This window comes from Pelecanus crispus, chromosome 1, assembly GCF_030463565.1.
Source record: "Pelecanus crispus isolate bPelCri1 chromosome 1, bPelCri1.pri, whole genome shotgun sequence".
Classification (NCBI taxonomy): Eukaryota; Metazoa; Chordata; class Aves; order Pelecaniformes; family Pelecanidae; genus Pelecanus; species Pelecanus crispus.
The window spans coordinates 125,881,692-125,898,206 of record NC_134643.1 but is presented as its reverse complement, the minus strand read 5'-3'; the positions used below and the strand labels follow the sequence as shown (position 1 = coordinate 125,898,206).

General features: G+C 40.9%; 1 protein-coding gene across 3 annotated transcripts in view; it reads left to right on the top strand.

The window, feature by feature from the left end:
* The window catches only part of DSCAM (DS cell adhesion molecule), a 435,274-nt gene that overhangs the window by 236,642 nt on the left and 182,117 nt on the right, over window positions 1-16,515 (top strand). For all 3 annotated transcript variants that reach the window (XM_075710780.1, XM_075710791.1, XM_075710770.1), the window contains exons 4-8: window positions 1,193-1,339; window positions 6,523-6,801; window positions 9,070-9,345; window positions 11,896-12,192; window positions 13,010-13,285. In XM_075710780.1, coding sequence (XP_075566895.1) covers window positions 1,193-1,339; window positions 6,523-6,801; window positions 9,070-9,345; window positions 11,896-12,192; window positions 13,010-13,285 — 1,275 coding nt within the window. The remainder of the gene's footprint in view (window positions 1-1,192; window positions 1,340-6,522; window positions 6,802-9,069; window positions 9,346-11,895; window positions 12,193-13,009; window positions 13,286-16,515) is intronic.

Here is a 16,515-nt window from a genome sequence, read left to right as displayed (position 1 = left end):
AAGGGAATTTCTACTATATTATTTTCAATTTGAATGAACACTGGGAGAAATGCTGACCATGAACATGTCAGTCTTGTTCAGTTTTAGGGGGCATTCACTTTGCTGGACCTAATTTTCTTCCTAAAATAAACCTTTCTGTGCAGAATTAAAAAAAAAAAAACCCACAAAAAACTTTGGATATTAACATGTCCTGTGCTGTTTATTTAAGCCCTTCTTTTAGACAGACTCTGTCTCCCTTTGTGCTTCTTTAATCACAGACTGCAATATTAGTAAAAAAAAAAAAAGTCCACAGCAGATCCGATCATGTAATAACTCATCTGCCAGTAGCTTGGCCATGGAAGTACTGAGCTGCAAAGAGCTCAGCCCGCCCTGCTCAGGTCTGGAGTGCATTAACCCACAGGAAACATGGACAGGGTGTGGTGGGACTGTTCTGACACTCGTGCTGTCTAGCTTGCAGCTAGTGCAGGTGTGTACAACATCACTGGGGTCAGCGGTGTAGGCAACATCAGCAAGGCTGGTTTTGCTGTCCTTGCTTTCCCATCACACCTGAAGCCAGCTGTGGAGCAAGGCTGTGCAGTACATGGCTCTTACGGCTGGAATCCTTTATTAAATACCTCCCATGTTCTTGGGGTAAAAACTTCCTCCTTTTGCAAGTTTCTCTTGCTTTCACTGATCCCATGAGTTTTACTTTTTATGAGCATTTTTCTCAATTTTCTGGTGTACCTGGACAGCAAATGACATTTTGGCTAATATTGTTTTATTATGCATGCCGTCCCAGACCGTCTTTCTCACACATACAGCTCTGCTGGTGAATTGCCATCATATCGCTCTACAATATTGAATTAAACTGGATTAAATTCTGCATTGGTTCTTTACCCTGTATTTTATTTCAGATGCCTCTTGGCTATTGTTTGTTGATTGTCATATAGAACATGACACGTTTCTTTCCTCCACTCCTCACATTTTTCTTACAGATCCTTACCTTTTTTATAAGAAGTGCACATTAATTAATATCTTGATATGTGTTTGTAGTGAGTACTTAGTAAAATTATAATTGGCAGCTTCTAGACTCTGGCAAAAAAAACCTTCAGGACCCTCCATCCCATGTGTCGTCCATCCCCCAGTGTAAGCAAGCAGAATGCAGTAACAACCTGCAGGTATTTTAAATGCTGCAAATTCTTGTGTCTTTCAGGACCTAGATTTCTCATCACATCCACGGGAGCCTTGTATATTTTAGATGTACAGAATGAAGATGGACTGTACAACTACCGATGTATCACAAGGCACAGATACACTGGAGAAACACGACAAAGCAACAGTGCAAGACTTTTTGTATCAGGTGCTCCTTTATATATAATGTTAAATTAAGTATTGTATATGCCTCTCTCTGTGTGCTAAACTGGCAAGGCAGGTTCTTGTGCCCGTATGCACTAACCACCAAGCCGTCTATCAAATGGAAGGTAGAAGTGGTCAGCTGTAAGCTGCTGCTGCAAAATAAAATGTCCCGTTTTAAAATCCTTTCTTCTGTTTTTCACCTCCTATTAGATATTTCCAGAAAGCCTGTGCACTGGCATTTAGTACAGTGATTATTAGTAGGTTTAGAGTTACTTTATAAAAGGACTGTGGATGGGATTCATCCCTTAAAAGTAGACATGCACAGTGAAAGTGTCTCGTCACTTTAACTTCCCTTTGTAACCGAAAAAGAGGAACACTTAGGGGCAGTGTACCAGACCTACTTGAGCTGCCCACTTTGGGGTGAGATGAATTGCCCCATGGTGCCTGTTTCTCTCTGTTAACCATAGCAGGAGCTCAGGACATTTAGCTCAGCTGTGGATATTTCCACAGCAGGAGTCTCAGGTTAGCTGAGGGGCATTTCAGCCTTCCTTTTCATTCATCATACTCCTTCCCCAAGGAAAACAGTGAGTTCCCCTGCTTCCAGGAGGGATCTCCAGCCAGAAGGGGTACATGACCTGTCCCAGGCCACCCAGGGTGCTGCAGGCAGACAGGAGTGGTTAGCTGGTGGCTGTCCATGGGCAGAGCTGAGTCCCAGGGCAAATGGCTTTGTGCAGCAGCTAGGAAAATGAGAAGGTAGATGGGGTATTTTAACTTTTCATCATAATTACAAATCCTCTCCTGATTGTTGTGTGTGTGTCAGACTGTTGGGCTCCCCACACGCCCCCTCCAAACACTCAGTGCTGTCAATACGGTGCTGCTCCAATCCCACCTTGTCCCCATTTAGTCTCAGTGAGAGGAGATGCCGGTTGTGGGTGAGGTGAGAAGGAGGAGCATACCCCAGGCCTGGGTTTGGAACTGGCTCTCAAACATCTCTGTATAGGATTAGCTCTTCTCCATCTCCCCTTCCTCTCCCTCATTTGCTGGGTGCCTGTAACTGCACCCTGTGTTTGCATTTGAGCAAATCTGCAACTGTATTCCCACATCCATAGAGTTGGCTGACTGTATCCCAGACTCTCTCTCTTCTTTCCCCCTGTATCCTTGCCTTACAGAAGACATGCCCACCATCCCACTGAAAGCCCCACAGAGTTTTTTCTCCTTTTCACTGTTACTAACTTGCCCTAAAGATCCTAAACCTAAAGATCAGCCAGGATATGGTGACCTTCACAATCTAACAGTTAGTGGGGTCATTCTTCTTTTGACCTTGTCCTCTTATCTTTTCGTCTTTTTGTTGGCAAAAAAATCTAGTGATTAGGTCTCAGCTCTTCACCCTTTGTTTGAGAGCCCTAAGGGAGACAGAGGTGGACTCAAGGTTTTGCATTAGTAGCATACTTCGTGCCCTCCTCAAAAATGGTCATTGCTGAAGGATTCTGGAGCCCTCTGAACACACAAGTCAATACTTAAATATAAAAAAAAAACAGTGTGATTGTTCAGGTTAGAATCACTTACCAGTCAGATCCAGTAGTTTCTTCCTTTGTGTGTCCCCTGTGAGTAAAACTCTTGCCTCTGCTTTTCCCAGCCAGATGAAGAAGTAGTTTGCCTGCACAACAATCTGCCTGCTTTGGTCTTAATAAGGATAGGCAGGGTCCTATCCTTCTAGCTGGCTCCATAATATGGTCTACTTCCGTATGAAATCATGCTAAGGCTGAGCCAGTGGTAACATAAATAAAATCAAGCTTGTATCTTGGTTACCACAGGAAAATTTCCAGTTATTTCACTGAACAAAAGGGAAAAAATGAAAGCTCTGTCTTGTTTGTAATCCAGGACAAGCACCCTAAAAGATGTGTTCGGTCTGGAGTTCCCTTTTCCATTCCCCTCCACAGACCAAATCAAAATAGGAAATTTTACCTGTGTGCAGTAGCTGGCTTTTTTAATTCAGGGGTGTTAATTATTCTCTATTAGAGCTATAGTGGGCTCTGATTTCCAGTCCTGTTAGTCTACTGAACAAGTGCAGCAATTATGGGCAGAATTTGTCTCTTAACATTTCTCTAACAGTTTTTTTTTTTTTTCTTTACTGGAATTTATATTTTAAAATAGTGAGTCCTTTAAGAACGGAGATCAGAGAATCCATGAACATAGTTGTGAAAAGTCTGCTTGCACGAGACCTACATTTTTGCCTGCCTTTTACATCCATAAATGTTCTTTGCTTATTTGGGGATGAAATAGTTTGTGGTGGATATTGATCATAGTCTCTTGGCCACATTTTTAATACAAGTTAAGCTTCTTTATTGTTTGAAAGAGTGAGAAGGTTAACGTGCATATAATAGCAAATACACATCTGAATAATTAGTATGCCTATGACCAAAGAAAAGTTCCAAATTTCATTTGGAGTAAGAACATCTCCTTGAAATCATGTGGTCTTTCTAAATAAAATTAAAACCAAGGCCTTGGGTTTAATGCTACAGAATTTTCCTCTAATGCGCATTATAGTATGCTTTTCCAAAAATAATTTTGTCCAGCCATGAATCCCAGCTCTCAAAACCTTTACCATTTTTAACCCTCACCCTCCAAAAAAGTCCTTATGATTTTGAAAGCATAACAAGTTTCTTGCTCTGTCCTTCAAAGAGTAATAGAATATTTCAGAACAGTATTTTGCCTCAGTTTTTCCACCATTGTCCTTGCTAGAAGTCATTTGCAGCTGACTGTTAAAGCACAGTAAAATAATCATTCAAAAGAGTTCATACCACATGTTGGAATTGGGTTATGTTACTTAGCTATTTGCCTCATTGCAGGTGATTGCAAATGAACCCTGGGATTTCTTATGTGCTCCCCCCCCCCCCCCCCCCCCCCTTAACTGGAATACATGCAGTGTAGGAGCTCTAAACAGGAGTCTGTTCCAGGGACATCCCAAAGAGATGTTTTTACCACCCATTTAAATATTAAGTACAGAGTGCAAGAAAGCAGGTCACTGCAATAATATTTTGTGTATCTCTGAATATATTTTAAATACCTCCTCTATAAGAACCAGCTCAAGGCTTCTCTAGTACCTAGGCAAATCCTAGTTTTGTTCTGCGGATGGGACTCCAGGCTGCCAAGGTTCAGTTTGAGAAGGGAAAAAGTGAAGCAAAGTGAACCTGGGGTAGAGGACCCAAGGGCTGGTGTGCTGTTCTTGAAGGGTGAGAAAAGGTAGCTGCAGAAGGGGGCTGTTGCCTCCCATGGCATCTGTCTTTTGGAGTTAAAAGCTTATGGAGAAGATATGAAGCTACTGTGAGTTTTGAGTAGGAACGCACAGATAATACCTTTAAAAGTCAGTTTATCTTTTTATGATTTCATTATTACTTTCAGTTGATTGATTTTGTGTAGATGTAACCTTCCTAAAAGCCAGAGCTGGAATTTCTTGCATGCTTACATTTTTGTTAATTCCTCAGGCTGCACAAAAGAATCTATGCACTGAAAACATAGATGCCCGATGACCCAAAAGGCTAGAAAGGAGCTGGCTAATCAATTAGTCAAATTGACATTGGCCTTCCCAATAGCATCCTGGCAGATTGTGCTTTCACTAAGCCAGACGTAAACAGCATGGCGAGCTCAAAAGTATAACCCATCCTGATGCCAAATATGGACCTTGAGGCTACTGATGCATGCAATATCATTTGTTTAACTGCTGGCTGACACGTTTCTAATGAGACAGACAGTAAGTTGCTATAAATTGAATGTGGTTTTGCCTTCAATGGCTCAACCTTTTGCTGGCACCTAGAGAGCAGAAAAACCTCTGTGGTCATCTTTCATTGAACTTGGCATTTAGGTTTATCTAGATATTCACATAAAATTTACTTAGCCCATCTGTTTACCATCACAATTTTAGTTTCTGGATTAACAGTATAACTTGCATAGTGCCTCTAGCTATTTGATCTCAAGCGTACCCTCCCAGGTGTGGCTGCAGTTCATGAAGATATATCTTAGTTGTAAACTAACTAGCTCAGGTACTGATTACACTGTTGCTTGAGTAGCTTAAATTCAGCATGAACTGCTCCTTTAATCTCTCCAACTCCTAACAGGAACCTGCTACAGCTGCCCTGTGAGCAGTGCCTGAGCTAGCTAAGTCAAAGACCACTTGCAAATGTCAAAATGGTTGCAATCACACCTAGACCCAGGCAACTATGACATAGTTATACCCAAAAAGAGATCAGTGTGTCAGATAGCAGTAAAAGTAGTTGATCAGCATGTGGGGTTTTTTTGTGAGACAGAAGTCTTAGCAAAGTGGGAGCATGTGATGAGAAAATACTTAGATGAATATTTGTTGATTTATTGTTCAGTATTTATGTTGCAATAACTCCAGGATGGGCTTTCATCATGCTGCATGCTGCACAAAACTGTAAATCATGTCAGCCTCTTCCTCCAGAAGTTTTCAAATTTAAAAAGCTGAAATCACAAACAGAATACTATTTCTGGTGGAGTACATGCACCTCTGGTGAAGGCACTCTGCCAGACTTCTGTGAGATACATAAATATATGCCAGATGCTACACAAGCGTGTTGATCTGAGCGCTGCTTTTCTCAGTAAGCTGAGCACAGAAAGTTGGAGTATTAAGTTGTATGTTAGTCTTGTCACGTTAAGTTCTTTTTCCAGAGAAGAAAAAAAGGCTCGTCTGTCAGTTACACTGCAGATAGAAATTCCTGTGTCTTTGCCCATTTCTCTCCTGACAAGGGAATAAATCACTCCTTTAATTCAAAGCCTTCAAACCACTGAGAAGCATGGAGAATATGTTAGCTTCATTCTAGTCGAATAGTGCAGGGATAACAGTGGTAATTGTTAAGGCAACACATTTCTGGCTCTCCATTCCTCTGATAGGGGGCATGAAGGATGACCACAGAAATGATTGCCACCTGGAAAAGATCCAGTGAGAGGATTTCCAAGTCGTCATGAGATGCTTCAGTAGTACATGCTGCTGGATCCCAGCCACCACTACTGAAATATTACAGGCTGATGGCTGGGTCACAGTAGCAAACTGTAGTACATAAAATACCGTGCTAGTGAGTCAAAAAATGCAGGAGAAAAAATATTGGCATATTCCTTCGTGAAAGACAGAATTTTAATGATCCTGTTGAAAACTGCTCTTTGTTCTTTCAGATCCAGCGAATTCAGCTCCATCTATTCTAGATGGGTTTGACCACCGTAAAGCCATGGCAGGACAGCGAGTGGAGCTGCCTTGCAAAGCATCAGGGCACCCCGCACCAAAGTATCGTTGGCTGAAGGACAGCGTTCCCTGGGAGCCTGACAGCAGGTTTCGGCAGACAGTTACAGGTCTGCTGATCGAGAACACGCGTCCCTCGGACTCAGGCAACTACATCTGCGAGGTGTGGAACAACTATGGGACTGCCGAGATGATAGGGCGACTGTATGTAAAACGTAAGTCCTGGTCTGAGTTAAGCTCTCAGGCCACTTCTTGCCTGGGTGTTTGCATCAGGGAAGATGTTGCCGTATCTTGCTGTGCCTTGTGTTTTAGTACTTTACCTTAGCAATGCTTAAACTTCTCAAAGTTGTGGAACAATAGAAAGTAGGCTCTGTGGAGATGAGTTCATTGGACAATTGAGTGATCACAAGTGCAAATAGATGCAATTTATAATGTAGCTATATAATTTATCACATGGAGGATATGTAATTTAGAAGCTTGAATTGGATGCTTAAAAAGAAATTGCAAATGTTCTCATGAATAAAGCTGCCAAACTCTCATTGCCATGACTCATGCTGTTCGGTAATATTGAGTACTCATACCTCCTCTCAGTTGAGTATTCATGTGTGAATATTCTGAATGTTTCACAAATTCTGCAAAGATAATTATTACTTAGAAGCACTGCACTGGAAAAGTGTTATTCTTCTATTGTTAGAAAAAAAATTATTTCCTGGAATAGAAATAATGCTTTGTGAACTAACATTTCCACCTATACGGCATGACTAGCAAACTGAAAAGGGAGAAGTTTGTGAACAGTTCAGGCCATAAAAATGTCTTCACAAATAATTACACATAATGTATTTGGGCAAAATAAAACCAAGATCAGAGATCAGTAATTAGTGAATTATAACAGAGGAGTTTTGCTTCTAAATGTATTAATAAAAATTAGTTGAATTCAGTCTGTATTGTATGATACAAAGCCAAAACTTCCAGAGACATGATGTAGTGGTATTGCTAGTGATACCAAAAGTATCCCCGGTGCCTGGTGATACATTTCACTTAGGGACCCAGTGGTCAAACAGTCAGCAGGTATCTCCTGGATCAGGTTGGCAGGAAACAACAGCTGGGTGAAGGAGTTTTACCCCCCTCTGCAATGGAGGGGTGTGGTTCATTTTCTTGCATCATCATGGCTCTGAGAAGTTGGTGGTGCACTTGAGCGTGTCTGTTTTGTTTAATGGGTCATTGGCAGTTTTGAGCCTTTGTGGTCTTTTGGATAGGAAACATGGAGATGTTCAGTGACTTGTAACATGCATATGAGCACAGATTAGCTGTAGCTCTGGACCATTGTAGAGGAAAGGTCTGTTACATACACATCTGTGATGCAGAATGACTGAGGCCACCAACCTGTGCATTTTTTTCCAGGCCTCTGTTCCCAGTGGGCCACTAAAGATTTATTCCATATGTGTGTTATAAAATGTTCTGTAAAGTGAATGAGTAAGCTGAGGAAATTTTTACGTATAAGCATATGTATACATGCGTGTGTATGCATGTATGCAAGCTGGTAAAGAAATAAATATGTTGGTATGTAATTAGTATCAGAGATGGTATTGCTGTTGATAGCAGTCCCTTATCTTTATTAGCAAGTCAAATCAAAATACGCAAAGCATGAGATGAGATCTGCATTCAGTAATGCTGGTAACTCTGAGGTGGCAGGATAAAGATTGTTACCTTTGTATTTACATTTATGACTTTTTTCCAACACTATTCATTCTTTTTTTTTTTTTTTTTACAGTATAAAACTTGCATTACCTATGTCCTACTGTTTTTTAAGGCTGATTTAAAAATACTGTAGTCTTCCCATGCTGAAGGAGAAAATTTAGTAAGCCCACACACAGAAACACTTACAAGTGGAGAGATCCTACAGATGTCTATACGTGCACCTGTATTAACATTTTAGTATGGATCTTCCACTCTTAAAAGCTAATCTCCTGGTTATTGACATTTACTGCACTTGTTCACATCAGGGAGTGGTTTTGAAATATGTGAACTGGGTTCCTTTTGCAGAAAATTAAACCAGGAGATGAGCTTCAGGAATGCACCTAATTCATCTGTTCAAATGTCAACACTGAACTAATCTGAAGTAACATCCTACCCTCCCAAAACCTGTGTAGTGCCATTGTTAGGCCCTCAGCACCAACAGTGTTACTCGGTAGATCTGTACCTACTGTTCATTTAGGCATGGTCTAGAGGATTATATCACATGTTAAGTAGGTTATCCCTATAGATCTATGTTTTGTGTCATGGGTGTTGGTGGCCAAAATGCTTGTTTAAGAGCAAACTCAGTCATCTGTTGTGTGGGTTTTTTTTTTTCAGAAGGGTATGGCTATGATTTTTATTGTTCTCCTTAATTGAGAATTAATTTTTTTCTTGCAGATAAATGTATGTGCATACTTAATGTTCTCTATCTCCCTTTCCCTCTCCCTTATTTTGATTTAAATCTTCAGAACCACTAAAAGCCACCATTAGCCCACGGAAAGTAAAAAGCAGTGTTGGTAGTCAAGTGTCCTTGTCCTGTAGTGTGACAGGAACTGAGGACCAGGAGCTCTCCTGGTATCGTAATGGTGAAATCATCAACCCTGGTAACAATGTCCGGATCACTGGTGTCAACCGGGAGAACCTTATTATGGATGGCATGGCCAAGAGTGATGGTGGAGCTTACCAGTGCTTTGTGCGCAAGGACAAGATGTCTGCTCAAGACTATGTTCAGGTGGTACTAGAAGGTCAGTCACTACCTGTTTAACAATTCTGTTCTCCATAATATGTATGTCATCTTTGGTGTCATTGTTGTAAAGTGAGGGATAGTGGACCCTAGACAGGAGAAGATGGTACTCATGAACTATCAGTGGGGTTTATTGTGCCCCACTCTGAGCAAAAACTAATGGAATGAAAAAACTGATTTGAAAACAAAAGCCCCTCCTGAGCCTTCCTTCCAGTGGTTTTGTTTAGTTGGTTTTTGGTTTTGGTTTTTTGTTGGGTTTTTTTGGGTGGGGTGGGTGGGGGTGGCAGTGCTGATTTTTCACATTAGGTTTCAGCAGGACATGAAAGAAGATGTCTCTATTCAACTCCAAACATCTCCTCCTGGGCATGGCTTTTCTGGTTGGGTGTATTGGCTGAAGGCTTGGACATCATCTTAACTAACTGACACAATGTTCCACATGATAATCAAGTGACAAAAGTAATCAATTTGTACAGAGCCAGCTCACTAATGAGGCTGCAGTGCAGTAGTGGCATGGACACTATTTTTAGAGTCTTTATAGAAAAAGAAGAGATTACCTGCCTGGACCGAGTTACCTCGGCAACCATCTCCTGTGACTAAGAAAGCCTGAAGAGCATATTGATAATCTATCATGATGTTGAGAGAGTGCAGGTTATCAGAGAGCAACAGCAGGAAAGATTTCAAAGACACTCAGGTCTCACTGGGAAAATAATGTCTGCTTTCATCTTAAAAAAAAAAAAAGCCTGTCACTTGAATTAAAAAAAAAACAGAGGAGGAGAGGTGGCAGAGGTACATAGTGTGCACACTCACAGATTTATTGGACGTGTGTCAACTTTCTTTCAGGATAAAAAAAGCTTTTTTTGTTGTTTTGTTTTGTTTTCTGAGGGATGACAGTATCTAATACACAGCAAAGGAAAGGAAGAGAGTCAGAGATGAAAATAAATGAATAAACTAGAACTCTATCACACAACCGATGGGACAGAAATGAGGGTGAGAGGGGGGAAGAGGAGCAAATTATGAAATCAGATCAAATCAAATTCTCCTTCGGAGGTGCTGAGGTCTTTCAGCAGCATCAGAGTGGCAGTGCCTAATGTTTTTGACTATGGGTCAAGCAAGGGAATTTTGCAGCCCTGTTTTTAGTTCTGCTATGACTCAGCATGTTTCGTGGGGAGTGTTGCATACATCATGCTATTTCCCTCAGTTTCCTAGGCATGGTTGCACTGAAATTGCAGTGTAAGAATTGTGATCTCCAGGGGAGTCATCTTGGTTCAAGCCTCCCAAACATATAGGTAACACATAGCAGAGTGTACATGAAGAGGCAGTATATAGTGTGCACAAACAAATAGCACATCATACAGATCATGAGACTTGTCAGTCCTCTCCTGACACCCTCCATCCTGTGCAACACTGAAAGGAGTTGTCTTTAAAGGGCTTCGTGTACAAGGTGTCTCTGGCCCCTCTCTGGGTCATGAGGTGCCTTTTCCTTCTGTTTCTTGCAGGCACTAATACTGTAGGAACATTGAAGTTAGTTAGCTTACTTGCAATGTGGCTCTTTAAAACCAAACGGTAGCCTACAGCACTGTTGTCCGAACTTTGGACTGGATTGCTTCCTGTGTTCTGCATAGTGCTTTTGGTGTGTGGCCTTTTGCTCCCAGTTACACCAAAATTCCTTCTAGATACAGCTTTGAAAGTATGATTTTCAAAGGAGAACAAACATGCATTGCATGATCTCAGAAAGAACTTCCTACTAATAGCAGTGTCGGCACTCCTAAATGTTACCCCACTGAACTCTCTGGGTAGGTGGTTATTTAATCCAGCTCCCTACTTAAAATTTCACAGTTTCTGTCTCCATCCATTCTCTTTATTCACTTGCCTGGTAGAGGCTGAGTAAATTGTGACCCAGATCACAAGAGAAGGCGTTTGAATGCTCTCATTTCAGAGGAATATTTATCTGTAGCACAAAATGACCACAGAAAGAAATTGGCATCACTGCTGTTACTGGCAATCTGTATTCAGAAAAGCTTCATTGAATACTTTTCTAAATGCGGTATTGCGGGTCAGGACTAAACTGCATTGGCACAGCTGTGTGAAATTAGCCTATGCAAGTTATGCCTGGCTCTTGCCAACAGGATTTATCCTTAGCTTTCCAAGGAGCCGAAATCTACGAGGAGAAGAAAAATTCCAAATGTGTTGAGGTTTTGCTGTACGTCTTTTGTGATGAACTGTGTATGGCTTTATCACTTTTCCACAAGAACCTGGCAGTTCATCTAGCTGTGCAGAGCCCTGGTCCATCTATTCAAGTGCTTTTCCTCCAGCAGAGTCAGTACCAGGTTTCTCAGAAGATGAAAAAGAAACCTGCAGTAAGCAAAGATCATTTAAGTGCTCTACTACCAAACTTTGTTTCCTTCTCTCAATAATTAGAGCTACATCCTGGAACACAGTTGTTTATATCGCTTCTAAAAGAGATCTTGGCTCATGTGACAGGCTCCAGGATAGAGGGAACAGGTTTTACACCATGTAAGTACTATTTTCCTGCTTTTCTTTCCCTTGGCAGATGGAACTCCCAAAATAATTTCTGCCTTCAGTGAGAAAGTGGTGAGTCCGGGAGAGCCAGTCTCCCTTATGTGCAACGTGAAGGGGACTCCTCTGCCTACAATCACTTGGACACTGGATGAAGATCCCATTGTGAAGGATGGCAGCCATCGTATCAGCCAGATTATCACCTCCGAAGGCAACGTGGTCAGTTACCTGAATATCTCTAACACTCAGGTCCGAGATGGTGGAGTTTATCGCTGTACTGCCAACAACTCTGCTGGAGTCGTCCTGTACCAGGCTCGAATAAACGTAAGAGGTGCTTGTCAAATCAGCTCCTCAAAAAAACACACATAACTCATTGTAGTGGAGAAGAAGATTGTTGCATGTGATGAAATGAGTCTTGGAATGCCAAAACCAACTTGCTGTTTTTCCTCTCCTTTTCTTCCACCCTCTCTTTTCCCACCCTGCCTCTTCAGCCCCATCTAGAAAGTGTGTGGTATGGTTAAATGTTGGAAGAACCCTTTGGCTTGTGTTCTATAGTCTATTTTTCCTATACTCATCAGTATTAGTTCACCGTTTCTTTACTTTAGTCCTGCTGTGCATGTTTTTTTTCCCTTTTCCTTTCCTCCTTTACTCGTCCAATATTCATTGTAATTATTCATGTATACAGTACTTTAGCTTGCACTTTCAGCTCTACCTAGCATAATACCAGTCCTCATGGTATTATGCTTTCTATACATCCAAAGAATAAAAGCTAACTTTGTCAGTGTTCTCATGTGTAACATGATTCTAACTTTGTATCAGTTTTAGTGTTTCACATTAATTAAATCATCCTCGGCCTTTTAATTTGTAATGCAGCAAAGATCTTATCAGGCAAGTGTTGGATAATGCAAACACATACCCTCACATAATTAGTATGTACACTGCAGGGTGAGGAAAAACTAGAGCATATAAAGATTAGGGAATCTACTTAAGTAGCTCTTAAAAGCAAAAACTGTCAAATGCTAAGAAGTGTGCGAGCCGCATCTGTAAATGTCGTTAACATTGTATATTCAGAAAAAATTATATGCATGTTTTCTCAAGCAAATGTGCCTTTAAATTGTTTTCAAGAGTTTTTTGTTTTACCTTTCTAGGGCCAGCAAGCATTCGACCAATGAAGAACATCACAGCAATAGCTGGACGGGACACCTACATCCACTGCCGAGTGATCGGCTACCCATATTACTCCATCAAGTGGTACAAGAACTCTAACCTGCTACCGTTTAACCATCGCCAAGTGGCATTTGAGAACAATGGGACATTGAAGCTTTCAGATGTGCAGAAGGAAGTAGATGAGGGCGAATACACGTGCAATGTCCTCGTTCAACCCCAGCTGTCCACCAGCCAGAGTGTGCACGTGACAGTAAAAGGTGAGGTCAGCTCGGAAAACTAGAGCCAAGCTAATGGCTGTCTTTTATAGAAACAGAATTGCACACATAGGACTGTGCTAGCAGTTAGATAATGAGCACTTAAGGGAGGTTAATCCAGATTTGTGTTTATTTTTAATGATGACATAGATGCTAATCAGTTACTGTGTCGTATTCTCTCTTGACTTTTAACCTCCTTCATTCAGCTAGCAAAGTATTGCTTTCTAAGTGGAAGCCTTGCAGAAGCAAGCTTTCTATTAGCAGTTTTCGCTACAACAGCTAAGGCAGTAGATTAATTTTTTGTCACCTGAGTTTCACTGGTGACTGTTTCTCTGCTGGAAGACAAAGTTCACATTTTCATTAGCCAGTGACTTTCCAGCTTTTAAAAAATATGAGAATTTTAATGTATGTGTTTCTGCCAATAAGCAGAGACAGGAACTAGAAGCATTAACCTTGCTTTCCTCTTATTAAGTGTGCTTTTCTGGGTGTTCTTGATGCTTAGAAAGGTAGCACTGTAAATAAATGTGACTTGAAATTCTAATAGGATGCTTAAAATCTATTTGAATAGTACCAAACAAGGATGTTCAGATAGACCTGAAAGACTTGGGCAACAGATAAGAATAGGATTTTTTTAGCATTGTGTTCTGACTATTCTGATATTGGCAACGTTAAGACCTATTCACAAGGACACAAAAGACAGAAAATCTGATTGCAGTAGCACCTAGTTTTGAGCAATGGGGCCACTAAATAGTGCATTTCATGTGAACCTGTAGGAAGAACTGAGGTATAATTTCACTGTTCCTGAAGTTCTTAGAAACCTTTCCTGGGCTTTTTTTTGTGGGGGGAGAGGAGAGAAAGGAAGAAAGGTTGATTTCTGTATCTGTTCTCAGGCAAGATACAGAGGAGAACACTAAGGTAAAATGACTTTGTTACAGACATCTGATCTTTTAACTCTTTTCTGTTCTGTTTGTTTAGCCCTTTCTTGTTTGCAGTCTGGAGTGATGTAACTGCTAATTTTTTCAAGAGGTTAGGGGATTAGCTTTAAGCCAGTAGTAATGTGGACTCTGAAAGGCATGGCATCTCGTACACCTGAGACCATCAGGGGCACTGGTCACACACTGTGGCATAAAAAGCTAATTTCACCATTTCTTTTCATGTATGTGGTACGTTGCTCGACATTACAGTAATATCTGAGATCTGTTGACGCAGTTTAGGAACTGAATGCCAAATTAGTAATTGTGTTGCTGCTGCACTAACACTTCACTATGGTAAATCTGATGGGCAGTGCTGCCTCTTAAATGATACCGTTCTTCAAATGACTATGAAAATGAATGTAGCCACACACAAAAAAAAAATCCAGCAGTCTATCCTTACAGCTCGGGCATTTAGATCATGCTAGCTGGTACCTCAGGTGCAATACTGTTTTTTCTTCCAGTAGGTTACAACTTCAAACTTGACAATTCCTCCCCCAGAAAACAGATTGCCAGCTCTATCAATTTTGATTGAACTGTAGCTTTTATCAGTGATTTGACTTCCTTGAAGGTATTCTACTGTGTTTCTGCATATTCAGCTGCCAGGGCCATTGGCTGGTCAGAAATCTCAAACAGTGACTGCATGTACTCTGAATAACTTGCATAAACATGTGGCACATTTGAAGAGTGCCAGTGGGCTGAGCTGCCCTGCACCTCTGATGCAGCCTTATCATGCATGTGCTCTGTAAGGCAGATGCATCGGAGCAGTGCAAGCTGCGGTGTGAAAAGTGACCTGTGGCACATGCAAAGCAGACCTGTCAGTGTGGCTCATACCTGTTGATCTGGAGTTGCCAAAGTTGGCTGCAAAGTGCCCTAGCTACTTCAGCATGCCCTGGCCTTGACATTGTTATTTAAAAAAAGGTTAATATCCTGTCCTCGTCTGCTAAGCCGAAAATGTCAAAGGTGAGCTTTATATGGCAGACTTGAACAATTCTCAAGGTTCTGCTGTTGTAGCTGGAAGTCAGCATTGCCACAGTGGTTTTTTATATTGCTGTGCCTTGTTTTCTTCCATAACTACATAGTGATTTTGTCTAACATATTAGCAGAGAGTCAAAAGTGGCCTGTTGCTTCAAAGTATTAATGTTTGCTGTCTTTTTATTGTATAGGTTCTGAAATTATGTGATGAGTTTTCAGGCACTTATGTTTGATTCTGAGAAATACAAAATATGGCCCAGCTTGCTTATTAGAGGTTTAAAGTACTCTGAAATATGACAGTATAAGGGGGGTAAATATCAGTGCCTAAATCTCCTTATTTATAGTTCAGCTTCTCATACCATCAGTATATTTATTTCTTCTGCAGAGAAACAAAGGGAGAATTATTGCCCATCTTCAACATCATGGGTCCTTTGGTTTGTTCTCATTTCTGCTACAGGCTTCCTGGGTGACCTCAAACCAGTCATCTGAAGGGTGATTCAGAATAGATGATACTTAATGAGCTGTTACTTGGTATTTTGTTTCCTCCATGTTCTGTTCTGAAGACATAATTATCAATTTCCTCATGAGCTTTTCTGAGATGATAATCTCTGCGGTGTCAAAGCGTTTCAGAAACAATGTGTTCATTTTCAAAACCCACCTGGATGATCAGGAGTGTTTTGGCAAATGGCAACTGAGGCACAGACTGGACTTAAAAGTATCCACAAATTTTTGTATGTTCAATTTCAGACGCCTACAGCTTGATTTTTTTCCGGTTCACCTGCTGTTATATAGCATTTATATGTTCAAAGCTGTGCTCCCATTGAAATGAAGTTGCTTCTGAGAGTTCTTTTTCCTTCTGTAGATCAGTCATGTCACCCAGCTTAGCAACCCCTAGGAAAGACAGATTTAAGTAATTTCATTAGCTTTATCTGAGAGATCTGTGGCAAAGGTGAATACAGAATTTGGCTTTACAGGGCAGCATTTATCTGCATTATGCATACAACTGGCCTTTCTCATCTGCAGTCCTCTACCACATTTACTACCCACTTTCCAAACTCGCCAGTACATGAAGTATCCTAGTTCTGTCTTGAATGTGGACTTGCCAAAAGCAGCATCCAAATAAAGATATGCAAGAGCATGAGCATGTAATTAAATACAAGAGGGCTGCCCATTCTGTACAGTATTTTGAGATTTACAAACATCCAAATGAAAGCAAAATCTTGAGGACATTCTTTGGAAATCACTGTAAGATCTCAGATAGAACAGAAAGTTTCTTGACAGTAACTT